Raw genomic sequence first — 24,686 nt, forward strand, 5'->3', positions numbered from 1 at the left:
TGTCGCAAATCAATGTAAAATTGCTTTAGATATTTTATCATAGAAGAGTATACGTACCTAGAAAGGATGAATCAACAACGAAGTTGGTGTAACAATTTATTTTACCTGTTGTATTAAAGAAATTGTGGTGGCTCCTTTATTTCCATAGAACTATAATCAAATTAAGATCTTGTATCATCTTCTTGGAAGATGTTGCAGGGCGCTTCTTACCTATTTTATTATATATATGGGAGGGACCTACGTCCAGATGAAGACATTCTAGTTAAAACGATGATGATGTCTTCCGTCAACCTCAAACAAAACAACCGGGAACCCAAACGCGCTATCTAACAAGAGGTTAAAACCAATTGTTTTGCGAGGTTATGAGGATAGAAACTACCCGTTTATTCTGACTTCAATGTTTAATGAAATAACTCAGTAACAATACCACTATGGACTAATTATCAGACAGAAGGATTGCCTTGTTAATAATATATATAAATACATTTAAAAAACCTTTTAAGTTAAACGGTTTTTTGATACCCATATTGTGGTGGTTGTGGAAAAATATGTACCTAGTCCGCCATATTGGAACGGCGTCCATCTTGAAATTTAAATTTTGACATAATCATCGTGTTTTACTAGTGTAGCCCTTTCATTTGATACCCATATTGAGGGGGTTAAGGAAAAATATGTAATACGCCTTTTTGTATCGGCGGCCATCTTAGATTTATAATGTTATTGATTTTATTATATTGTATTGTCATCTAAATTAAATGTGTGCACTAAATTTCAGATCAATCTGACAACGGGAAAGTGGTTAAATTTCAATTTCTAATTTTAACCCAAATAAATAAACAAATAAATTCCGTACAGGTCGAACTAAATAAAACCGTTAAAAAATACAAAATGTAAGCGAACGTCGTCTTAACCTATGTTAGGTCAACGTTCGCTTGCACTTCACTTCACCTTTTTCTCTAAAAAGTTGAGGTGAAGTGTCAATATGTGTGTCAATGACGTATGAACGTGAAATGTCAAAATGTCTGTGTGGGAGTAATGCATTTTGTAATGGCGACTGTCGACCACAGACATTCTTTTCAATCTGAACACTTACACAATACCCGTATATCTCTTCTGAAATAATGTCGTCTAATATTAAGAGGCACGGTTTCGATTTGCCCTCTCTGATAATGCAATCTCAAATTACATCGTCTCGTGATTGACAGTAAATTCAATTTCGCAGTTATCAAAAATCAATGACAACCAGGTTTGAAGATATCTCTTTATCGTACATCTAATCTATCGAACGTCAGATTTACATCTATTGCCATCAATAGACACGAACACTTGTATGTAGATCATGCATTGGCCTTAACTGTTTCAGTTACTACTTTCTGTTTAAGTACTTTTATTAAATTACAACATAATAAATCTATATATATTTTTAACCCGTATATAACAAAGATTTTAACGTATGTACATCACAATATTTAGAAGCTCGTAAAAAAGAGCAGAGTCCAGCTTAGAATAAATTTTACGAAATTCCACCCGCAAGGGAGGTTAAAGGAGCGTTCGTTAAGATTGCGAAATGAGCGTGGGTCAAGTAGAAAATTAATATGATAGTTTTTTTATCACAGGTCAATGTTGTTTGTCATTTAGCATTCATAACTATATAAGGTTTGTGGTACGCTGCATGTTTGGCTTAGACCTCTTCACAGTAACTTATCTCGTGAACAGCTTGAAAGTGATGTGACCTAGATTAAATCATCATCATCATCATTTCAGCCATCGTCCACCTCTGGATTTAAGCCACCCATGAAGAAGGAGCATTTCCAACGGGTTCTTTAGGAAATGGTATACTTCCAACGGGTTTGCATGCAGCGTCTTCCAACAACCAGCAAGTCGTTTGTCATCTTGCTGGACGTCCTATGCTGCGCTCTTCGGTTCATGGTCTCCACTCCAGATCTTTAAAGTCCCAACCGCCATCTGTTCATCACTAAGTAGACTGTCCATCGTTCATGCCATTGAACATCTTTGCAAAGAACATGGAAAGAAAACTTACGTTCACAATAAGTTCAATCGAAACATTTTATTGAGATGATAAGGGTACTTGACTATTAGCAACTATTTTATGTTTTGCTATTGGCCTGCCTGTAGAATAAATTTCATACACAGTTGCCCACACACCCATTGCTAATTATTTTGTCTCAATAATAATAGTTATAATAAATTCATATTTTCTGCGAGTTGTGGCCTGCCTAACGCGTTTTCAACTTTGCCAATCGGCTGAGAAATATCATTTAATTTCTTTCGTCTACAAATCTTCTTATTCCTTATTCAATTTCATAAATAAATAAATAGGTTCAAACAAAGCATTTCCGCATTAAAAGTATTTATTTAGCTTATAATAAAAAGTACACAAAATATATATATATATACATAACAGCTAAATTGCGTTGTAGAAATATTTGTTATATTCTTAAACTAATTACAACTAACATCACACGTTCTGCGATAACCGATTTGTACTTGAGGTGAGCGAATGAACTCGTCACTGATTTTCAATTGTTAAGGCACAAACTTCTTACTGGCAACACTAAATAAACTTAATTGTTTAACACAAGACATGGAAACAAATTAAACGACAACCGCAACTACATATAGAAATCACCATAACCTTAAATACACCAAAGCATGTCTTCTAGTTGAAAATAAAATGGGTTGTTATAAGAACATTTATATCTTAGACTCGACTCTGTCCAATGCTGACTTCTCCGTCGCTTTTGCTAAATTTATTTTTTCTCCTATCAATTTGCCCCAAACTAACTTCTCCTTCGCTCTTCAAAGGTAGAATAAGGCTGGAATTATCTGAATATCTTGAAACAACAGAAGATCCACTGGATTCGGACACGGAAGGAACTTTAATTCTCTTTAATCTTCTCTTGTATTGCCTATTGATCTCGCCCAATCTGCTAATATCCGTGGAAGAGTAGTTGTCCTCTGCAGAGCTTGAACTACTCACTTTTGCAACTGATTTTGGTAATGGCCTGCTGAAATGTCGATCGGGGAGACTTGTTGGGGGAACATCTAAGTTCGTCAGAACATCCCTAGAAGTTTGCGGAAGGCGTAGACTAAATCGTGGTGACGATAGGTTTATTGACACGGCCAAGTCATCAGCTTTATCCAACTCAATGTGCATTGATTGTTTTTCGACGAACACCACTGGACTGGTCTGGTGGTCTACCGTCCGGGCCTGTGCAAACGGTGACGTCATCCGAGATTTAGACCTTGTCGGTGACGTCATAACGCTTCGGACATGCGCCGGAGATGTCTGAGTGTTCTTTTGTGACGCTGCGAAGTTTTTCATACTATTGTCTGTGTGTTTGGACTGAGAAGACTTGACTAAGTTCTTCTCCAGTATCTCAGTACACTCTTCTAGTATTAATTTCTTTATGAAATCTTCATTTAAAGTCTTTTCGACTTCATTTTTAGAATTTTCGGAGGGCCATAGGTCATTGTGTATTGGTTGGAGATTTCTCGGAGAAGTCTGGGTGGCTTTCAGGGATATTTTGTGCGTGGTGTTGCTCTGTGTGGCGTGATCCTGCGTGTCTATTGAGTGTACATATTCAAAAACATCTACTGAACTTTTGAATGAGAGGTTCGTGGATTTAGTGAAGGTTTTATTTTCGACATTGCTAGCGTTATCTACGTTTTCATTTAAATTATCATCTCGATTGTTTTTCGATGTGTTTTTATCCGAAGACGAGTTATCGATATCAGTTTGTTCTACTTCGAAGTCGTCAACGTAACTGGCTTTATCGCTTTGATCATTATCGCTCTGGATATTGGAAGTCCTCGACGGTGACTTATTTTCTTCAAGATTTCTTGATAACGTTGTTGTAATATTTCTTTCAATGTCCAATACTTCCTCCAATAGATTTTCATCTGACGTAGTGAGTATATTTTTGTTAGCTTGCTCATTTTTAGGACTGTTTTGACAAGAGTTGTCTTGACTTGCTATAATTTTATCTAATATTGGACTTAGAGGTATATTTTTATCGGGTAAATCTGATATCTCTTTTTCGATATCACTCACTCTGATTCCGCCTAATGTTAGTTTTTTGTACGGTATATACTCTATGTTATTTAATGATTTTTGAGGTCTATCCTTTCGTACTATTTCTGGTTTTATTTTTGTAGAGGAATCTTTAGACTTCGAAGTTTTATGATCTCGAGATGTTGGGCGCCCGTATATGACGTTAAGTTTTTTCTTCCATTCGTCTAAGTCGCGGTGTTGGTGTTTATCGCTATCTGCTTTATGCGTGTAACTTCTATTTGCTTTAACGCCTAAGCGCACGGGTTTAGATGTAGATCGATATGCAGATCGTCCTGTTGCTGATTTTATTGCGTTTCTATTTATTTTATCTTGTGCGTCTGAACTAATATTATTACTAGATTCACTACTTTCGCAAGTTAACATTTTGGATATTTTTCTAACTACAGGCTTGGTTGTTGAAGGCACTGTATGAACATGCGGGTAGGTTGTAGTGGTTTTTGCTGTTCTTGGAGCTGGTTCGTGTTCTATAGCAATAACAGCCACGTTGCTTTGCTTGTCTACAATTTCCGCCTGGTCGTTTTGCTCGGGTATAATGTCTAATTGTAATACTTTCTGTTCCTTAAGTTCACTTCTAATGTTGATGCTCGGCATTTCCTGTATGTGTAGGGGTTTGTGGTTACTTTGTGTTGTTCTTGGTTCTATATATGTGTGCGTAAATTCGTTGTATGAAATAGAAGTTGGCTTACTTTTAACATTATTGATAGTTGCATTCTTAAAATTACATTTAGGATTCTCGTCGATTTCTACAAATTTTGTTTTTGATATAGATAAATTATTTTTAGATGTTTTACACTTGGTTATAGGATTTAGTTGGTTGGTTGCTTTTACTGGTTTATTATTGGGTACAGCTATATTTTTATTGTTTAGTATTTTCTGATATTTATCGAGAGGTGTTTGTTCAATGATTGTGTGTCCGTGAAATTTTGCGTTTACGATTTCTTCTATATGAAGCTTTTCGTTGAATTCTTGGTCGAGCGGCGTCGGCAGCGCTTTCACGTGTACCTTCGGCTCGCGGCTCTTCATCAGTTCTCCGGAGATCAGCTTAAGGTCGTCCGCGGTTGATCGCAGCATGTCGTGAAGCCTCCTTAACATTGCCTCGTCCTCTGGTCGTATTGCGGGCTCGGGATTCCATAGTTCGTCGTCGTTGATGTTAACTATTTCCATTTTCTTGCTGCTCTCAACCTGCATTCGAAAAATATGTCGCGGTTAACAATGGACAACAATTTTTTATTACTAATTATTTATATAACAATACAGGATAATTAACTGTATGTGTTAAAGCTTTACCTCGCCGCGTATATAGCGATAACTGTGAAATATTTTACAGTAATTTATATTTGAGACAAATCGAAAACTTTTGGCAGTACAGATTCCGCAAGAAATAATATGTAGTTATCCGAATCTTGAAAAAGCTTTTTCTAACTATTTTATCATTACATTATTTATTATTTGTGAAACCATTGATTTTTGAATAGTGTGTACGATATGTTAATTAAAAGCAAATGAGCTATATTCACCCCTATAAAGCTTATAATCGATCATCCTGTATATTAAGTCTATCAAACTAATTATTTCTGAAAGTACACTTAAAACATAATATTGTTTTGACAATTTCTAAGTTAAAAATCCTTTGCACTCGAAGTCTTTCGCTTGCCCAAGTCAGCATGCCGTGTCAATTTCAGCAATTTATAAATAAACCAAAATGGCGATATTCCTTGACCAATATCCAAATTAGCCAATGTAGTTCCTCCGGCGCGCAATCTTCAAGGATTTACTTATAAATAATTAAAATAATATATAGTGTATTATTAACACATTACATAGCATGTAGGGCGTATACGACCCCCGATGCACTTACCGTTCAGGCCATTTGCAGTTCTCATTGAAAAACAAATGATTAAGAAAGGTACTCATATATAGCTACTTCCGCTATGCAGCAGTAGTCGTGCAATGAAGTGCACCGCCGGCCAGCCCGCTGATAAATGCGCGTGCGGTAAACAATGCGAAACACAACTACCACCGCTAATCTACTCTACACATGTTTCACCCCTCCACGGGGCATCAAACATCTCCTAAGGATACGGCGTGTAGATGTAAAAAAGCCGATTTAAAACGTTTAAAACCAAAAGTGGAGGTTTAAAACCCCAAATAAATCTTTTTAAACGGTTTAAAACTAGCCTACTAAAATATAAGAACAGTGTTTTTACACATCATTATCGACAATACTTGGTCTTGTGTTAGTTACCTATGCAGTTTATACCTATGTAGGTAAGTATATTACATATAAAGTACTATAATTATAAAGAAACAATATTACATACAATAGATTAAAATATGTACCTAAATCGTAAAGAAATTGTGGATAGGAGTTTTGACCTTTATTTCCAAGTAGTCTCCTCAATTTCTGTTCAAAAAGTTTGTCGACAGAGAGCCACCGCCGACTGCTATGCACACACACAGTCTGTCAAGAAAGTCATGAAAAGAAATAAAGTGTTGCCATATTTAATTTTAGGACAGAAATGTCAGTCAGTTTTACAAAGATAGTGGCGCCTCATAAATTTTCATGACTCTTGACTATATGATCATCATGTTGTCGAGTGGACTGTGTAAGATTAGCCAGTTTTTTTATTACTTTCAAGAAAAAGTCGGATACCTAATAATCTAATTTTATAACAGCTCATTACATTTTAGTTATTTAGTAATGTTTGGCATATTTGGTACGAGTACCTTTATATTAAATCCAAATTTGTACATTTTTTTAAAATACTGGCAGCACTGACATGTCCGCACGCAACACGCTATGTATGTGTGTGTGTGGTGTGGAGTAGGCGAGCTGGCAACGTTGCATCTTGACATCTCTCCGCGTGAGAAGTGCAAGTGTGTGAGTTTGGTTTTAAGCCGAATGAAACTGATTGATAAATCTTTTCAAAATAACCAATATAGTTAACTAGGTAATAGTTTTTTTCGTTTTAAACCGATTGGTTTAATTCGTTTTAAACCGGCCTTACATCTATAATACGGCGCACTTCATTGCACGACTACTGCTGCAAAGCGGAAGTAGCTATATATTAGTTCCTTTCTTAGTTAGGATGAACTTCCGCGAGGTAAAGCCTGAATCTATTAGATAAACAAAGGATTCTTAAACGAATGAATTGTAAGCTCGAATATAGATAACTTCACATCACATAAGCGCGTACGTAATGAATATTGAATTTTATAACTTTTCCCCGCTAATTATAGCTTTGCGGTATTGAAAAAGTGTAAAGTATATGTTTTTAACGACTTTTCTATATAAAGTGTGGGCCGTATACGCCGCACACGACCTAAATTTAAAATCTTCAATAATTGCCGTGGCGCGGAACGTATTAGAATTAGAATGAGAGAAAAGAGGAATGAATGAAAGGTGATACAGAGCAAAAGAGAAAGACAGCAGAATTGTGGCATGAAAGAATAGACCGAAAGTCAATGTGAAGTATGAAAGAAGAGAAAGTAAATAATAAAAAATTATGTGAATAATTAAATCTGCCCTTAAAGTCCCTGTCCCACAAAAAATAGAGGGTTCGAGAGGCCCCCAATAGCGGGGGCCATTAAAAAAAACGTATTACAATAGTTTCACGGAACTATATGAAAGCCGCGAAATTTTTGGATCGAATATATAAATACTGACCAAGTATCGATCGACTGGATAACTCGCAGTGGCGGTGCTCATCTGTTGGCGAGGCACAGGGGCTCCGGCATCCTCTCTGCGCGCTCTGAGGACAACACAAGTCTCACTTTAGTACACAAATACGTACATCACTAGAGTTGATATATCCCCTTACATTAAACGTCAAAAAACTGTCACTTGGTATTTTTTTTATTTTATAATTAAACATAAATGAAATCAAGTTATGTCAAATGAAGTAATTCCCATGTTCAAAGTCAAAATAAATTATATCTGAAATCTGACAAGCCGATAATTTACAATTTGGCAATACAAAATCTACGAGAACATGTCCCGGCTAAAAGCTTTTTCTTACTATATTAACATTATTTCTAAAACCACAGATTTTTATATTGTTCCATATATGAATTGACTTGATTTTAAACCTTACAACGAAAATAGTATCCAGTATATAACAGATTAAACCAGTGTTTCCCAAACTACATGCCACAGCTTAAAATTTTTAAACCTTCCAATGTTACATATAATTTTTATATTAAAACAGAAAGGGTTGAACTCATGTCGAATCCATTTTTTATATTGTCATTCTTATTTTTATATTCTTCTTCGTTGGGAAACACTGGACTAAATTATCTCGTTTTCAAACATATGAATCCAAATAATCTTGTAAAATCATAGAAGGACTGGTCCATCTTAAGTGATATTCATTATTTATCATATATACTTAACGTAACAATACACTATAAAGGTTTTTGTCGATAACACAGACGTCAATTGAAATCAAACAATCAACATTTAAAGTTAACTACCTATATTTTAAAATCCTTTTTTTGAATCATACTTTTCCAAAACAATATATTCTAGCGGTCGAGTTAACTTATCTCACAGCGTTGGCTGTGGCCTCCTTCTGTGAAACCTTCATGGTCCAGAAGGAGACGGCCGAACAGGATCGACAGAGGACAGATCCCGCTCGGAGACGACGCCGTCAGCAGTGGGACTCGCCTCACGCCTGTTCCCCTGCTATAAACGGGGCCTTCGGAGCCGTAGGAGTTTAGGGTGGAGGTCCTAAACTCCCACTAGCTTCGGCGACTTTGGGGAGGACGATGGGTCGATATGGTCTCGAACCATCGTGATAGCACCACGAGGGTTTCGAGGGTAGCGTGAACTATACACGTATACCCCGGGAGGGGCTATCTAAAATACACGGCGCGAGGAAAGATAGCGCGGCGATCTCGACCGGGAGATACCGCAGTCCACGTATAGCGCAGAGGGCGATCACCGTGGGGGTTTTAGTGGGTAGGAATCCCACATACCCTGTCTTCCCCACAAGAGGCAGAGCATCTGGAACATCCGGAAGATTCCCCTCGAAATTAGTCTCACAGCGTCATTTATGGAGTATATCAATAACTGAACCGAACATAAACTAGCTGTTTAAAAAGTTTTATAATATTTCATAAAATAATTTTAGTGTTTTTACATATTTTAATGACTAAACTTGTATTAGTACGAAGGTATATTATTGTATAGCAAGGAAGCATATTTTTATTGGAGAAAAAGTAAGTTAGGTAAAAATTGATCTAACTACGGTAGTAAGCAAAGGCATTCCCGTTATTTTAACAAAAGGCGTTAGAGGACCGTGAGGTTTCAGCCGATAGAACTCCGGCATAATCCTTTCATTGCTCCCACAGCGAAATATCCCATGCAGGTTTTTTTTCCACAAAAAAAGGTTAAAAATAATCTGTTGAAGGCACATGAACCTCTTCCACTTAGATATGTTCATCTTGTCACGTGTATCACTTCTATAACGACCAGTCAATTTGTATCAAGCTTAACTTAGTCAACAGTATAAATTAGGTTAGGAATGTAGATAGGTTAGGTACAAGGTTCAAATAAAATGTCCACATTACAAAATCACATCAATTGTATTTCACCAACATTTACATTAACGTCTTATTCGAAGCTTTTTCACTTGCCGCTTACAGTAAGAAAGATACAATTCTCAAAATTATTATTTTTTTTTGTGTCGAAACACACTTCGACATCTACAAACAAGCCTATGGGCACAGGCGGACTAAGTTTTGAGGTGATAAATATGCATATGAATAACTTTATCGTCATTATATACATGGAACAAGTCGGGACATAACACTAGTCCTCGATGAACCCCAAAAGAAAAATCACTGCATGTCCTGAAAAGTATCATACATATACACAGAAAAGTACGAGATTCAATGAATTCTATTCCTTGTATCATATATATATATATATATCAAATTCTAAGTACACGGATTTGGATGCTTATACTGGATAAGCCGTTGTGCCTAAATTAAACTATGCTATGATTACATGTTACGAATCTGCGAAGGTTTCGCTCAACACACTGACAGTAAAGAAAATTCACTAGAGATATTAATATACACGATAGATAGATATACTCGAACACTATTCAGATAAGTTTCTACAGCCTATGGCGCAATTGTATTACTTCATAAATACAAAATTCTTTATGAATATAAAACAACACATTTACAGTTGAACCGTTTGGATATAGATTCCATCGTTTTGCGCAATTCCTATACGCATATTTGTCACCTCCAAGTTCGGACGCACAGGTCTGCGAGAAAAGAACCGGCAATACTAAATCATCAATTTCGAATCTATCAGACAACGACGCGTTCAAAATTACAAGTGGCATGCGTTGCAACAGCAACTTGTAAATGATTTCATTACAAAACCTATTCGGTACATCAGAAAATGCATACGAACATACAATCCAAAAAAAAATAATTAAATTAACATTATCAAAATGCACGTCAATAGAAAAGGCTAACAGTTTATAATACTGAAGGTACACCCTTCGAGTACACCGGTCGCGGCGTATATTTACAAGCAAAAATAAGTATATACACGTACCCCTATGCGCAAGGTAGAAATAAATACGCGTCAATTTAATTAAACAAGCATGAGCGGCCTCGCGCGGCCCAAAATATAAACTACTAAGTCAACACGAAATCGCTGTACGACCGCAGCGAATTGAGAAATAACGACAGTGGTGCAAAATTCGTAATACCCTCATTTTAAAGTTCATTCATCTCTGTAAACGGGTCATGAAGATTACAATCCACGAATTAAATTAGTAAAACTGGACAAATAATGTCGAGAATAAAAACTAGTTCATTGAATTCTTAAAAACTAAGCAAAGGAAGAACAATTGACAAAAGAAGTTATATAGAGACAGTCAATATCGACAAATAAATATGACGAGTCTTCAGCGGTCAGGTAAGTGTACCCAAGTCCAATGCACTCACCGAAAGAAAGCACAAGAGAAAAAGAGAAAGACAGTCCGTCTCTGATAGCTTTCGAAATTGACACACTACGAACTGTATAACGTCATGACGTATATAATGATAATAATATAACGATAATTAGTTCACTTTATACAAATATAGCAGCGAGTTTTAAGAGTTCCTATAACGGCCGCAACGCTCGCGGTTCTGACAATTTGACAATTCACGAAATGACTAGCTGCGCGGACGGCCGCCTCGCGACCGGCACGCATCCGGTACGCGTCCGGTACGCGTCCGGTACGCACCCGCGACGCAGAGCCTAACCTTACCGGCGCCGAATATCGTCGTCCGATCGGACGGTGAACGGAACTCGAGCCACTCTGAAATAATCACAATCGTAATATAAAAAAGTACTATATATCCGAATACGTCGCAATAAATACAAATATACAGGAGCTAATATGTACAGGACGCTAGCCCGTACCGGAACGCTCGCGATCACGTAAATAAATGCCAAGTCCGCCGTGGTACGGGACCTGAGGGTAACTAAGAGAATGGCATCCTAAGAGCGCGCTCCGAGACCAAGGATCCGTGTAAAATCTTCCAAAACGGATATGTACTATATTCAGAATATTGCATAGCGCGCAGCGGCGTCGTGGACGATCCCGTACTGCGCCAATTAACTCGACTATTTACAAAGTATATACACGTCGGGTGTGCCGGCGCGCGAGCCCTGGGCCGAGAGGCCCTAGTGCCAGGGCCCGAGTCCGGGCCGCAAGTTGGCGCCGGCGCGACAGGCCCGGAGGCCTTCTCCTCCCGCTGCTCACAGCGCGAGGGACAAGAGGTAGAGTCGGGGCGCGACGGCGCGGCCCTAGGTCTCCCGTTCCTTCTTGGGCTTGAACTCCTCGCCCAGTATCGTGGCGATCTCGCCTTGCATGAACGCCCACGGCACCGTCGAGTTGGCGAGAGGGCATTTCTCACCGCTGGGACAGTACACCTGCAAAATACATGTCGCCTTTAAAAACTGTTTTCCCAATAGAAATTCCAATAAAAATTACTGTCACGAGCGGTTCTTGCGTAACGCAAACTGACTTAGCCACGCAGTACGTGCTGCTGAGTCGTGAGCGTGAGTCGATATAATTGTTGTGTCACGAAGATCCGCTTGTGACTGTGAGCTCTATGCAGGCACCGATGCCCTTCAACGCGGACTCTATTTTTAATTAAATTTTATCTGCGTAGGATTATTTGCAGTGACCACTTGTCTACATATTGACAAGCATGCCATAGTAGCCCAATTCGATATAAACTACAATTAGAGCGACACCCTTGAAAATCCAAACAGGTTTTAGTTTGCGGTCACTTTTACAGCATTCCTATTACAGTAATAACACGACTTTTTTTTCGATACTTCTATTACTATTGTACTGTTGTTTACATTTTTAGTATGTTCGGTATCCCAATGTTGGTACTTTTTAGTTAAGTTAGACCAAGTCAATAATAAAAATCTCCGTGAAGATAGAGTCCGCGTCAATTCAACACGGGTGCCCAGGCACGAAACAAATGAAGTGTACTAACCTCGGATCCCTGCTGGCGCTTGATGGAGTCCCTGGAGCAAGGGAAGCAGAACTTGTGGTGCGGCTGGCTGGGGCACTGCACGAAGTGTGTGTCCTCGAGCCTCTCCTGGCAGAGCGTGCACTTGAGCAGCGGCGCGGTCGGCTCCGCGTCGGCCGCCTCGCTCGACGACACCGACGTCGTGGAGGACACGTGGCGCGAGCCCGACGACCGCCGCCCTCCATTGGAGCCTGCGCCAACACAACCGTCAACAACTGCGACACTCGCGCGGCGGCCGTCGGCGCCCCGCCACGACCGATCCCGAGTCCGCCTCGACTAAGCCAGAACCCGTCCCGACTAAGCCAGAGCCGCCATGACTAAGCCAGAGCCCGTCTCGACTAAGCCAGAGCCCGTCTCGACTAAGCCAGAGCCCGTCTCGACTAAGCCAGAGCCGTCATGACTAAGCCAGAGCCGTCATGACTAAGCCAGAGCCGTCATGACTAAGCCAGAGCCGTCCCGACTAAGCCAGAACCCGTCCCGACTAAGCCAGAGCCGTCCCGACTAAGCCAGAGCCCGTCCCGACTAAGCCAGAGCCCGTCTCGACTAAGCCAGAGCCGTCCCGACTAAGCCAGAACCTGTCCCGACTAAGCCAGAGCCGTCCCGACTAAGCCAGAGCCCGTCTCGACTAAACCAGAGCCCGTCTCGACTAAGCCAGAGCCAGTCTCGACCGAGTCTAAGTCTGTCTCGACCGAGTCTGTACGCGTAATAACGCGTGAAGTAATAACTTCACTGATTTGGTCACTTTTATCTCGCCCATAAAAATACGAATTTTTCCTTATCGACATTCAAACAATTTTTTTTTTGGAACGTAATAATGATGCATAGCATTCTCCTAACAATAAATAACAGTTACCTACTACCGTTTTAAATTAAAGTATTCATTTAATTTTTTTTAAATGATTTTTTTAACCCAGCTCATGTATTTTTATTGCTTTGTATTTGTATGCAATATTGTTGAAATTGTAAGCAATATAATAAATAAAATGAGTATATTGAATGAATAAGTGAATGTTAACTAAAATGTAACTTAAAACTTTGAAACCGACACGAAAAATTACTGGGAATGTGTCACCAATTAAAGTTAGACCTTAATACGTTGAACTTCATGTGAAAATTCGATTGTTTTCATATAAACCATGGGTGATCTGTGAGCTGGGTAAAAAGGTTCATTTGCAACGCTTCCCCATAAACCATATTGCAAGAGAATAAAACTGATGTCCAACTGGACGGCGTGGTTTACAAATATATATCACAAAGAAACTTTTAGGCTTTTTTAACATATATATTAATGTACATCGATAAAAGTAATCTGTAAAATTCCCTATTTTTTATATATAAATAAGTACATTTCGCGACAGACCTACAAAACGAAGGGCTGACGATAACGAGGAAAAAGCGAGACAAAATTATATAAAATGTACTTAGGTGTTGTTATAAAATTACTTAATTATTATTAAATCTAAGTTTAAGTGTAATAGAATGCAAGTCTCTAATAATAAATCAATTATTTAATTTATTTTGTCTTGGTCTCAATGGAATAGCAAGCTTGACACCAGTGGGTCATAAGGACATGTTAATTATATCGTGTGACGGTTAAAACTGTGTTACCTGAGGAGTTGGGTGAGTGCTGGCTGGAGCGGCTGTTGGAGCGCTGTGGTGGGGGCTGTGGCGGAGAACCGCCAGCCGAGCGTGGACTGCCTGGTGGTAGAGTATCTGCCACAGACATTAGCGCTGCCATGGGGGAAGGCCCGCCGGCCGGGGGCGAAGCCGCCGCTCGACCAAGCGGGGAACCACCAGCGCCGTTGCTAAGCGTCGCGCCGCTTGTCGCGCCAACACCACCCACGCCGCCCACGCTGCTCGTGTAGCCTGAAACACCTTCCACGATTACAACCAGCTCAAAGTCATTGAACCGAAAGCAAAATAGAAACGCTTCAAAAGTACGTATTCACCGGACTAGACTTTAATTATAGCCAAAATATGAATGTATGACTGAATGTCGTTACTTCGGGCGTCGTTGATAGATAGCGCTACTATTGGATTGCCTCTCGTTATCGTTTGGCACTTGAACAAATAGCCCTAAGCAAATAATAATATATAATAATAAGTAATTATAAATACATAAAGCCTTTATTGTATGTATTTAAAGTATTTTAATTTGATTATTAACTTTTTCGTTAATTTTTTTCACGTAAATTACAGAAACGAACGTACAAGATGTCTTCACCCCTAATAATCCCACCTGCAGACCTCGATTGGGTACTTCCGCTCCCGTATGAAACAACTGCGATGTTATCTCAGTACATAACTATAAGTTTCTGGAGCACTGGCACCTTGGGACACCTGCCGTGATTGTACCCGTCTATAACATCGCTTCATAACTCACAATACAGTTGTATCATCGATAAAATATACTCATTTAATTCGCGGCGAACAAACGGCTTTTTGTTTAGTGCAATGTTAATGCGTTTTAAAAGAATATAGTTAGACGTTGCCGCGTCACAATGGCCCCTAGTTAACAAAACGAAAACATAATTAACAAAGGTTTCCTGTCCTTACTAACCGCATGATTCGATGAATAAGGCGGTGTTTGTACGATCGGATGTGTTCGAAGATTCAGTGTACGATGCGACGCGGCACCGAGTGACACATCGCATGCAGTAGCGATAGTAAACACGTACACGCACCGCGCACACAACGCACACACCGTCCGCGGCCGTGTGCGCTTACGTCGCGCGTGTCACCGCGCCCGCGGCCAGACGCGGCCCGGAGCGGCGCGACGTTGCCGTCCCGCGCGCGCCCTCCGACGCCTCGACAACCGCGACCACAAACTCCGCTGCCATTCACGGGACGCACTCCTGCGTGGATGACGACACCACGGCTAAAGCACCGCGAGTCACGTGCTGTCGTACTTCTTTGTATTTCATTTTTGGAGAATTCTTTTTTTATATTTATTCATTCTTTTTATTAGGTAAATCTGAAGGCACCGTCGTAAGCCATCAGTTTATATTAAATATTTCACACGGATTAAAAGTTTTATAGGTCCATAATGTGAACACTCCATGTTTCTACGAGCAAGGGACGGGACTCCAGGCTAGTATGAATTGCAACGGATGACGAGGTGAATTGTATTAGAATAAATTTAAAAGTGTTTCGTGGATAAGGATAGTGAAATACGTAAACAGAATGTTGCGGAGAAAGGGCGCGAGCGACGGCCGCGCGGGCCATATGGTGGCGGTGACGTCACGCGGTGACCTTTTTGGCCGGCGGCACCCTACGCGCGGAATGTGGTCGGGCGAGTGCCAAGCGTAGGCAGGCGGGCGTTATATTTTTTCGCCGTGCTCTACCTACATACGTCGAGCGAAAATGTCGTCACGCGACGTTGCCGCGCCGCACGTTACGTGGGCGGCGGTACGTAGCGAGGCCGGCTCGGGCTCGCTTTCGAGAACGCTCAGCCGGTCGAACCGGTTTTGTATTTATGGAGCGAGTTAATGCACCACGCGAGCGACGGACTCTTGCGCAAACAGCGCCGCGGCGAGCGCCCAGCGCCGCGCGGCCACACGTCGCTATTTTTACAATGTTAACCCACATTGTTATTGGTAAACAACGGCATTGCCGCGCTTACATCACATGTCAGCGCTCACGATTGTGCGAGGCACAGGAAATCCGGGACGACTTCAAATCGTATAATACTCGTTCATCAAACAGTGGTGTCACAAACTATCATCAAATCGTCCGACTAATTGCTGAAATCTATCACATTACACATTTAAATAATTCATTGAGGAAAATGAAAAATGTAGAAAACAATTTGAAAACGATCTTAAACTGCGCTAACACGCGGAGATTATAATAAAAATAGTTTTTTTTTTAATGATAGACACTCGTGAGTCGTGAGTGATTTAGTGCATTTAACGCGTAAAACGGATTAATGTTTCGCCGTATTTTTTGAAAATAGAATTTAAAGTACCCCTATAACAACTAGATAATCATTTTTATTTACATTAAATTTTCTAGCTTTTTTCATTAAAAAAAAATTAACATTAACTGCAGGTAATAATTTCTATAATGTACATACTATATTAGTTTTTTTGCGATTTTAAATTGTTGCTTTATTCGTATTTTTGTGAAATATTGCCTTATTTTTTTAATTTGATATTTATACTTATAAAAAATCTTTAATTTTAAACCGCACAATTTTTAATTTGTAAGTCTAAAATATTTTTATTACAATATAGTTTGTGAATTTAAGATAGAAGGAAATAAAGCTAATTGTCCGAATTGTTATAATATATACATATATATGCGAGTTGATGAAACATTTCAAGTGGTAATACGTACTTTTGGAGCAAGAATACATGTAAATGGAAAGTGAAAATGTAAGAAGTGGGCTCACCGTTAGTCTTGAACGAGGTCGCGTCGAACGACGGCGTGCGCAAAGGATGCTTCTCCTGCTTGAATACCCGCTCGGGTGCGAACGGCGCGGCCAGCGAGACCGCGGGCAGGGACTCGCCGCGCGTTAGCGGCGGCCGAGAGTGCTCCTCGAGAAGTCTCTTGGTCGGTTCGTGGTGGGTTTGATGATCATCGTCGTCTAACGGCCGCTTGAGGGTAAGGCCTGGAGCGAGCCGTGCTCCGGCGTGTGTGGGGAGATGGTGAGTGGGCAAATGCGTTAGCCGCCGTCCCTCATGTTCCTCCCGTCGGCTTCCGTACTCCGCCAGTAGCCCAGCGCTGGGCGTGGGGCGCGTATGATGTAGTGGAAACCCCGCTGCAGGAGCATGGTGCGCTGGCGGCGCCGGTTGCCCGCGCCCTGTCGATTCTCCTCCGTTCTGGTGCGCCTCTAATGGAGCCCTATGAGCGCCCTTCGCGTGCGTTGGGCCTCTGCCCTCTTGAAAACCGTGGGCCCTCTTCAACTGCCTGGCGGTGTCGAGCACTACCTCGATGCGGTCCGCGCCCTCGTAGTTGACGCAGCCGCGGCACACCGCCTCCGAGAACTCGTGCAGCATTGCCCATGGCATGCGCGGCAAGTCGCACAGGTAGCAGTGCTGTCTCTTCTGCATCACCGACATCTCGCCGGCCGTCGCGCGGAACGGGAGAGATCGGTACACTTCGTTTCCTTTAAAAATTGTCACCGGTTAAACGTACTAGCTATGACACACTGTCACCATGGTACACACGCTAACACCGGTTTCACATTCGTCGCGAGCGGATACTGACACTGCGTGCGGTTCGCGCGGCGGTCGAGCGGGGACTGGGCGGCAGCAGCGGGCGCAGGGCGGGTCGCGCCGCTATCGAGCGGTGACGTCAGCGCGCGCAGGACGCGCCGTTAGCCGCGCCCGCCCCGCACGCCGCGCCGCCGCCCGCACCCGCGCCGCCCGCATGCACTCACAACATCAATAATACCAGAACGCGAGCCGCCGCCACGAGCCACTTCTCCAAAACGATCGACGCCGCGTTTTACTTCACGGCGCCGTGAAGTGACTCGGTTCTAGTGAACACCAAGTAAATGATATCCTTTTTGTAATATGTACTCGCGGAACGATAAATAATAGGCCCACGAAAATCCGCAAACCTGGCAAAAAATTGACGCACGAAGTAAATTTAGCTCGTAAACAAAAAATGATTCATCGGTCGACAACAGTTATGTGCTAGTTGAAATAAACACGAGCGAGCGCATTCTGGTTCGAGCGGCGGCCGCGCGCCGTGAGCTGGACGATTTCACGAGCCACGTAGGGCATCGCGGAGTCGCCGCACACCCGCAGAGCCCCGACATTATTCAACGAAAGTAAACAGCTGCGGACGTAGAATAACAATTAGCGTACGCGCTCGATGCATTAAATTTCAATCAATCCTCGCTCGGTTTCCTTTCGGGCTGCATTCTGAATTAAGATTACAGCAAGGCGGTGGGGCGCGGGGCGCGGGGATGCGACCGGTCCGTCGGCCATCTTGAGACGTGACGTCACGTGACGAGTCAGCCGCGCGGGGCGGCAACGTCGCACCGCCGCGTTGCCGGTTTCTGTTGTGCTTTTACAATATTGGTGGCGCATCGGGTTTTGTTGTCCGGGGGTCGGCAAGAAACAGTTACGCGGCCAGGTAGACGGCTGACGGCCCGAACGTGTCTCCGGCTGCGCCCATCCGGACCTCTTTACCAGAGATACACAACACACTGCACATTTATCTAATCTTTCGTTACAAACCAATATCTATTATATAAAAACGTATTACATTGAATATTGGGCTACATTAATATTTGACGTCCTGATGCACGCACGTTTTTAATTCAAATTTGTATCGTTATGAAGCAGTATTTTTGTGCCATAATTAAACTAAATATTACAGGTGATTGCTTAAAGGTGTAAAAGTTTTAACGGAATGTATAAGTAACTCATTTGTCAGCAAGTATCTTTAAAGCTTTCTTTAGATCAGCACCTTTTTCCATTCACCCTATTCGTATATGTAGTTATGTATGATTTCTGAAACCATAATAAAGTGTACCATTCACTATTTGACAGCGAATGAGCTATACATTCACTCACTCATTCAGTTATAACCAGTCAGCCTATATAATCGAAATCACCAAAATATGTACATAAACATATTGGTTTAACATCATTTTCTCATGTTGCATACCGTTATAATATAAATGAAACGCTACATCTGAGATACATTTTTATTGCTGGTCATTATGTTTTAAAATAGAATAGAGACTAAACTTTTAACACGATATACCAATGAACAATACAAAGTTATTTTATCGTCAAAAATGAAATGGTAATTTGAGAGATAGTAATGTATTTCGTTTCGGTAATGTAACAAGTCATAGGTTGTTATCGAAGGTTCTAGACCACGATATATAGACTTGGCGTGGGCAGGACCTCCCACTAGGTGGACTAACAACATGACCAAAGTCACAGAAAGTCTATTATCGTGATGATCTTTGGGGGAGGTATATGCCTTGTAATGGACGTGTGTCAGCTGGCTTGAATGAAAGATCCCTTCAGATTTACCATTCTCAATTCGATAAGTTTCAGAAATAAACAAAAAGGATGATTTTAACTCGGTTCAATATAGAGACAATATGACAAAAGAGACAATGATGCTGAATAACAGCTAAATCAGTTAAATCCACTTGTCTGAACGGATCTGTGTAACGCCAGCAATCAAGTAATTGGTTTTGCTTTTGGAGTCCCATCCAAAAGCGAACGAACGAAAATCTAATTCTTGAAACGTAGTATTTGACAGGTTACCTCGCAAATTTAATTTGTTTACGCCGGTAAAATTGATTTAAATTTAATATAATCTCTCATCTAATCTTCTCAGGTTATTAATTTATAAACGAGTAAGAAAACTATTTTGTACAATAAAATATAAACATCATTATTTTGTAGTTGAGGATAGAAACAACAATATTTTGTACTTACGGATGGAAACAACACTATTTTGTATATGAGAATAGTAACAACATTATTTTGCAGTTGAGGATAGGAATAATACTATTTTGTATGTGAGGATAGAAGTAACAATGTTTTGTATTTACGGATAGAAACAACACTATTTTGTATATGAGAATAGTAACAACATTATTTTACAGTTGAGGATAGGAATAATACTATTTTGTATGTGAGGATAGAATCAACAATATTTTGTAGTTACGAATGGAAATAACACTATTTTGTATATGAGAATAGTAACAACATTATTTTACAGTTGAGGATAGGAATAATACTATTTTGTATGTGAGGATAGAATCAACAATATTTTGTAGTTACGAATGGAAACAACACTATTTTGTATATGAGAATAGTAACAACATTATTTTGCAGTTGAGGATAGGAATATTACTATTTTGTATATGAGAAGAGTAACAACATTATTTTACAGTTGAGGATAGGAATAATACTATTTTGTATGTGAAGATAGACACAATATTTTGTACTTAAGAATGGAAACAACTGTTCATGAATGTGGAGATAACTCTTTGCTCTATAGATTTATATGACGTTAGAGTTTCAAATATATTTTTTTGCATTACAACAGACACAACACTCTTTTGTATATGAGAATAGAAACAACAATGTTTTGCTGTTTTTTATATATATTGTTGTTAAACCAACTCGACTAAATACAATTTTATGGATTTCAGAATTCGGAATCGGACAACATTTATTTCTCATCACCCTAAATGTTAGGGATGTCCACCCTTAAGTATTTTTTTTATTTTTTAGACATTTTTTTTCTTTTATATTTTTAAGATACAGCATACAAAAATACATATAACCCTAAATTTTTATCCCTCTACGATCAATCCATATTTTTTATTTGTTTTTAAATGTTTCCTAGTAATAACATACATGGCAAAACAACGTTTGATTTCAGAATTCAGTTTGTTTACTAAAATTTTCTTATATATGTAGAGTTTCACATCACTATGAAATTATACAGTGAATGATGGTCTATACAAAATTGCGATGAGCATAATTCCCTTAAATATTACAGGAGGGCGTGTTGAGAGTTTTTGTAGCGAGCAGAAAATTAGTATCTTTACATGGGAATATAGGTCAGCGCGTGTTCACTTTTACTTTTTATCCTGTCCAGTTCTCTGGTATCACTAACGCTCGGTGTTTATGGTCCAATCTCGTATTAATAATTTCCTAGCTTCCTTTTTAACTCCTAGACAAATGATAAAGATTAAAATAAAATTCATGCAGCTTTACGTACGTAAGACGTAGTTCAAAGAATTGCTTGTCTGCTTGGAACCATGGCCGTTGGGGCCGAAAGGTTATCGACCACGAACAGGTAGACGCAGCGTGGGTAGACCTCCACACTAAGTAGACTGACCATACTTAAGGTCGCAGGAAGTAGCTGGATGTAGGCAGCGCAGTGCCGGTCGTGGCGATCTTCGGGAGAAGCCTTTGCATTGCAGTGGCGTCCATCAGTGAAAAGAAGAAGATATGAAATTGATAGTGTAATAGAACCCAGTTGTACTAGCCATAGGAAATTCACAGCTGGACATATGACTGTTCATTATCCTGAAACGATATTAAAATGAATAAATATAAAATACAGTTACTTTACTTTTTAGGCAAGGTGAATCAGTCAGATGATCAGGTTTATATTTGTCAGATATCGCTATAACATCACTAATAAAAATGCTAACAAAAATTATTACTAAATTATTACTCTGTGTTTGGCACTAATCGGTGTAACATAACTCCTGAAGATGCCCCGTGGATGAGTGAAACACGTGTTTAGTAATTTGGTGGTGGCGGTTGTGTGATTCGCATTGTTTGCCGCATACGCATTTATCAGCGGGCTAGCGGGCGGTGCACTTTGTTGCACGACTATCACTGCATGTGCGGAAGTGGCTAAATATTGGTCCTTTTCTTACTTAAGATGCACTTTCGCGCGGTAACGCCTGATTCCATTAAATAACAAATAACAAAAATAACAAAAATTATTATCGTAATTTTTTTTGGAATTTCAAAAGACTTTCATTTGCATTACAAAAAAAAAACTTTTGTTTCATTTCAAAAAAGAAAAGGTACGAATGGACTTTTATATTTATTGTTCTTTGTCGGAAAGTAAAGGTTTAGGGTCATTCTACCTGCGGTTTAACTTTAACTGGAATACGATACAGTTACATTTAAAAACCATTCTTAATATACCCGGAGTATACTTCGTACAGTGAAATGTCATTGTTTTATCGCAGACCAACAAAAATATATGCCGCGTTTATGGTGGTTTCTAATACGTAGTATTGCAAATCTGTAGGAAGATTATGTCCATCAGTGGACGTTATATGACTGATTATAATTATGGTTAACTTGTTTTTAGATTTTGATACAAATTAGCCAAATTGACGGACAACGTTCATTGACTGTATTCTTAAATAGGTCGGACTGTAACAAAAAGGTGTGTTATATTTCTAATATTTTGATTTTTTTTTATTAATTCTAATTTGTATCGCTGGTGTTTTTTTTTTTACAGTATTTATCTTTCGCTTTAACTAAACGCAGACAGTTGGGAGAGGGTTGCCGCTATTTGATACGGATCTTTCTTCTCCCAGCTGCGAGGCACGACAGCGTTTTATATTATTATTATTTTTTTTTACAATTTTTTTTTTAACACAATTTTCACTTACGGGTAAATACAGCTAAAATTTATACATATTAACAATACAATTTGGAATACACAATTATATATTAGTTGCTACATTATTTTATTTAAGTCGCTGCCCAAGCGCTACAGACCGTTAAATGCCTTGGGATTAATATTTTGATTGGATCGAGAAATCACTATGACAGACGTTCCGATTTCAGAATAAAAAGTATATAACACCAAAGAGGATACAGCAATTTTATGTACACTTGCAAATTTCAGTATCTACGGACTACGTTTTTAAAAACGCTATTCAATATTTAGATTACTAATTTAAATTGTGTGCCTCAAAAGCCAAATTTTGTGCTCTTTTAGTTTGAGAAGCGATTCCACGCATGTCGAACTAAAGCCTATTGGTGAGGAATGATCCCTCGTATTAGCAGAAATCTTCCCGTGAATATATAGAATTGAAGTCACGTTCATCCAATGTTCATACATTCACTTCAATGCGTAGGTGCAAAGATTTCTGTGGGAAATATACCATAATCACCACGCTTGGTAGGCGGGTTGTCAATTGCAGCGTGGTATTATGGTACGCAGAGGACGCTGCTGTGCATCCTCTAGAACAGTGATTCTCAAAGTGGTCTATATCGACCCCCAGGGGTCTATGACAATCTGCAAGGGGTCTACGTCAGCAAAAAAAAAATTGGGGGTCCATGAAATGAAAATGGGGGTCCACGATAGTGGATCTCAACAGACAGACTGATAGTACCTATTTACTTACATCATACTATCTTATAATATCAAAACATTTACATTATTTATAAAAGTACCTATGAAGTAAAAAAATTATTATATATGTTTATAAAATTGTGTAAGTTGTAGGATGTTGGTATAATAGATTGGTTTTGTTGATATAGTAAATATAAAATTTTATTTTGAGTAGTTTTAATTTAAATTCAATTAATAAATGTATAAATTAACATGCGTTTTTACTTTAAGTTTTAAACACTAAACTTCACTACAGTTAGAAATTTACAGGAAATCAATCACAGGTAAGTAGGGGGTCTACAACATGCCCAGGGGTCTACAACACAAAAAAAGTTTGGGGAACTCTGCTCTAGAAACTTGTTTGTGAGCAGTGGCAATTCTATATAATGAATGCACAAATTTTCGCTGCGAGATCGGAGCAGAAGTTAGAAAGTCCGCAGAAGAAGCTAGATCACCGATGTAGCTCCAGGAGTTGCACAATGACGACCAATGGCTGTTGGGGCTGAAAGGTTCTCTGGTGGCGAGACGGTAGACGTGGGAAATGTTAGCTGACTAGGTAGATCGAAGACATTGTTACAGTTGCATGAAATCGCTCAAAGCTGGCAGTGCAGCACCTTGGTGAGAAACCAATGCCTCTAAGAAGAATATTGCACAAAGTGTAAATTATTCAAGATCGTATCCCGAAAATTAAACTCGCGATTTACAATAGCAAGTTTTAATCCTTTACCCCTACCATTGTTCATGATGTTGTCATATTGTTACAGATTTAACAGAATCAGGCGTTGCCTTGAAGTCCATCCTAAGTAAGAAAAGGACCAATATTTAGCCACCTCCGCACACGCAGTGGTAGTCGTGCAACAATGTGCACCGCCCGCCAGCCCGCTGATAAATGCGTATGCGGCAAACAATGCGTCAATTAGTGGCACTCTGTGTTTGGCACTAATGGGTGTAATATAACTTCAGAAGATGCCCCGTGGAGGGGTGAAACACGTGTTGAGTGATTTAACAGTGGCAGTTGTGTAATTCGCATTTGCAAATGGCTAAATATTGGTTCTTTTCTTACCTATATTGTTATATACTTTCATATCTATGTATTAATTTCTGAAGCAGATCAGTTTCATTTTTAACTAGGTTAAAAATAAAAAATAAAACTTTATACGGCCAT

General features: G+C 39.7%; 2 protein-coding genes across 2 annotated transcripts; both read right to left on the reverse strand.

Moving 5' to 3' along the window:
- Positions 1-2,722: 2,722 nt before the first annotated feature.
- On the reverse strand, positions 2,723-5,260 carry LOC137931887 (serine-rich adhesin for platelets-like). The gene has a single exon (XM_068775411.1). The coding sequence runs from the start codon at positions 5,258-5,260 to the stop codon at positions 2,723-2,725; it is 2,538 nt and encodes an 845-aa protein (XP_068631512.1).
- A 4,403-nt stretch (positions 5,261-9,663) lies between these two features.
- Positions 9,664-17,902, reverse strand: Pits (Protein interacting with Ttk69 and Sin3A). Its single transcript, XM_068774823.1, has 4 exons — positions 17,052-17,902; positions 14,267-14,524; positions 12,623-12,849; positions 9,664-12,044 (listed from the first exon to the last, which is right to left on the reverse strand). The coding sequence occupies exons 1-4, from the start codon at positions 17,719-17,721 to the stop codon at positions 11,919-11,921; spliced, it is 1,281 nt and encodes a 426-aa protein (XP_068630924.1). The 5' UTR covers positions 17,722-17,902; the 3' UTR covers positions 9,664-11,918.
- Between the last annotated feature and the right edge of the window lie 6,784 nt (positions 17,903-24,686).

Source organism: Battus philenor, unplaced genomic scaffold (assembly GCF_028537555.1).
Source record: "Battus philenor isolate CCGP_79_NKW_IND1 unplaced genomic scaffold, ilBatPhil1.0.hap1 SCAF_11, whole genome shotgun sequence".
Lineage (NCBI taxonomy): Eukaryota > Metazoa > Arthropoda > Insecta > Lepidoptera > Papilionidae > Battus > Battus philenor.

Excerpts from the sequence above, each read along its gene's own strand:
- LOC137931887 (XM_068775411.1), bottom strand. The coding sequence starts at position 5,260 with ATGGAAATAGTTAACATCAACGACGACGAACTATGGAATCCCGAGCCC.
- Pits (XM_068774823.1), bottom strand. The coding sequence starts at position 17,721 with ATGTCGGTGATGCAGAAGAGACAGCACTGCTACCTGTGCGACTTGCCG. Across the intron at positions 14,525-17,051 it reads GACCTCGTTCAAGACTAACG|GCTACACGAGCAGCGTGGGC; the intron begins GTGAGCCCACTT and ends AAGGTGTTTCAG. Across the intron at positions 12,045-12,622 it reads AGCGCCAGCAGGGATCCGAG|GTGTACTGTCCCAGCGGTGA; the intron begins GTTAGTACACTT and ends TGTATTTTGCAG.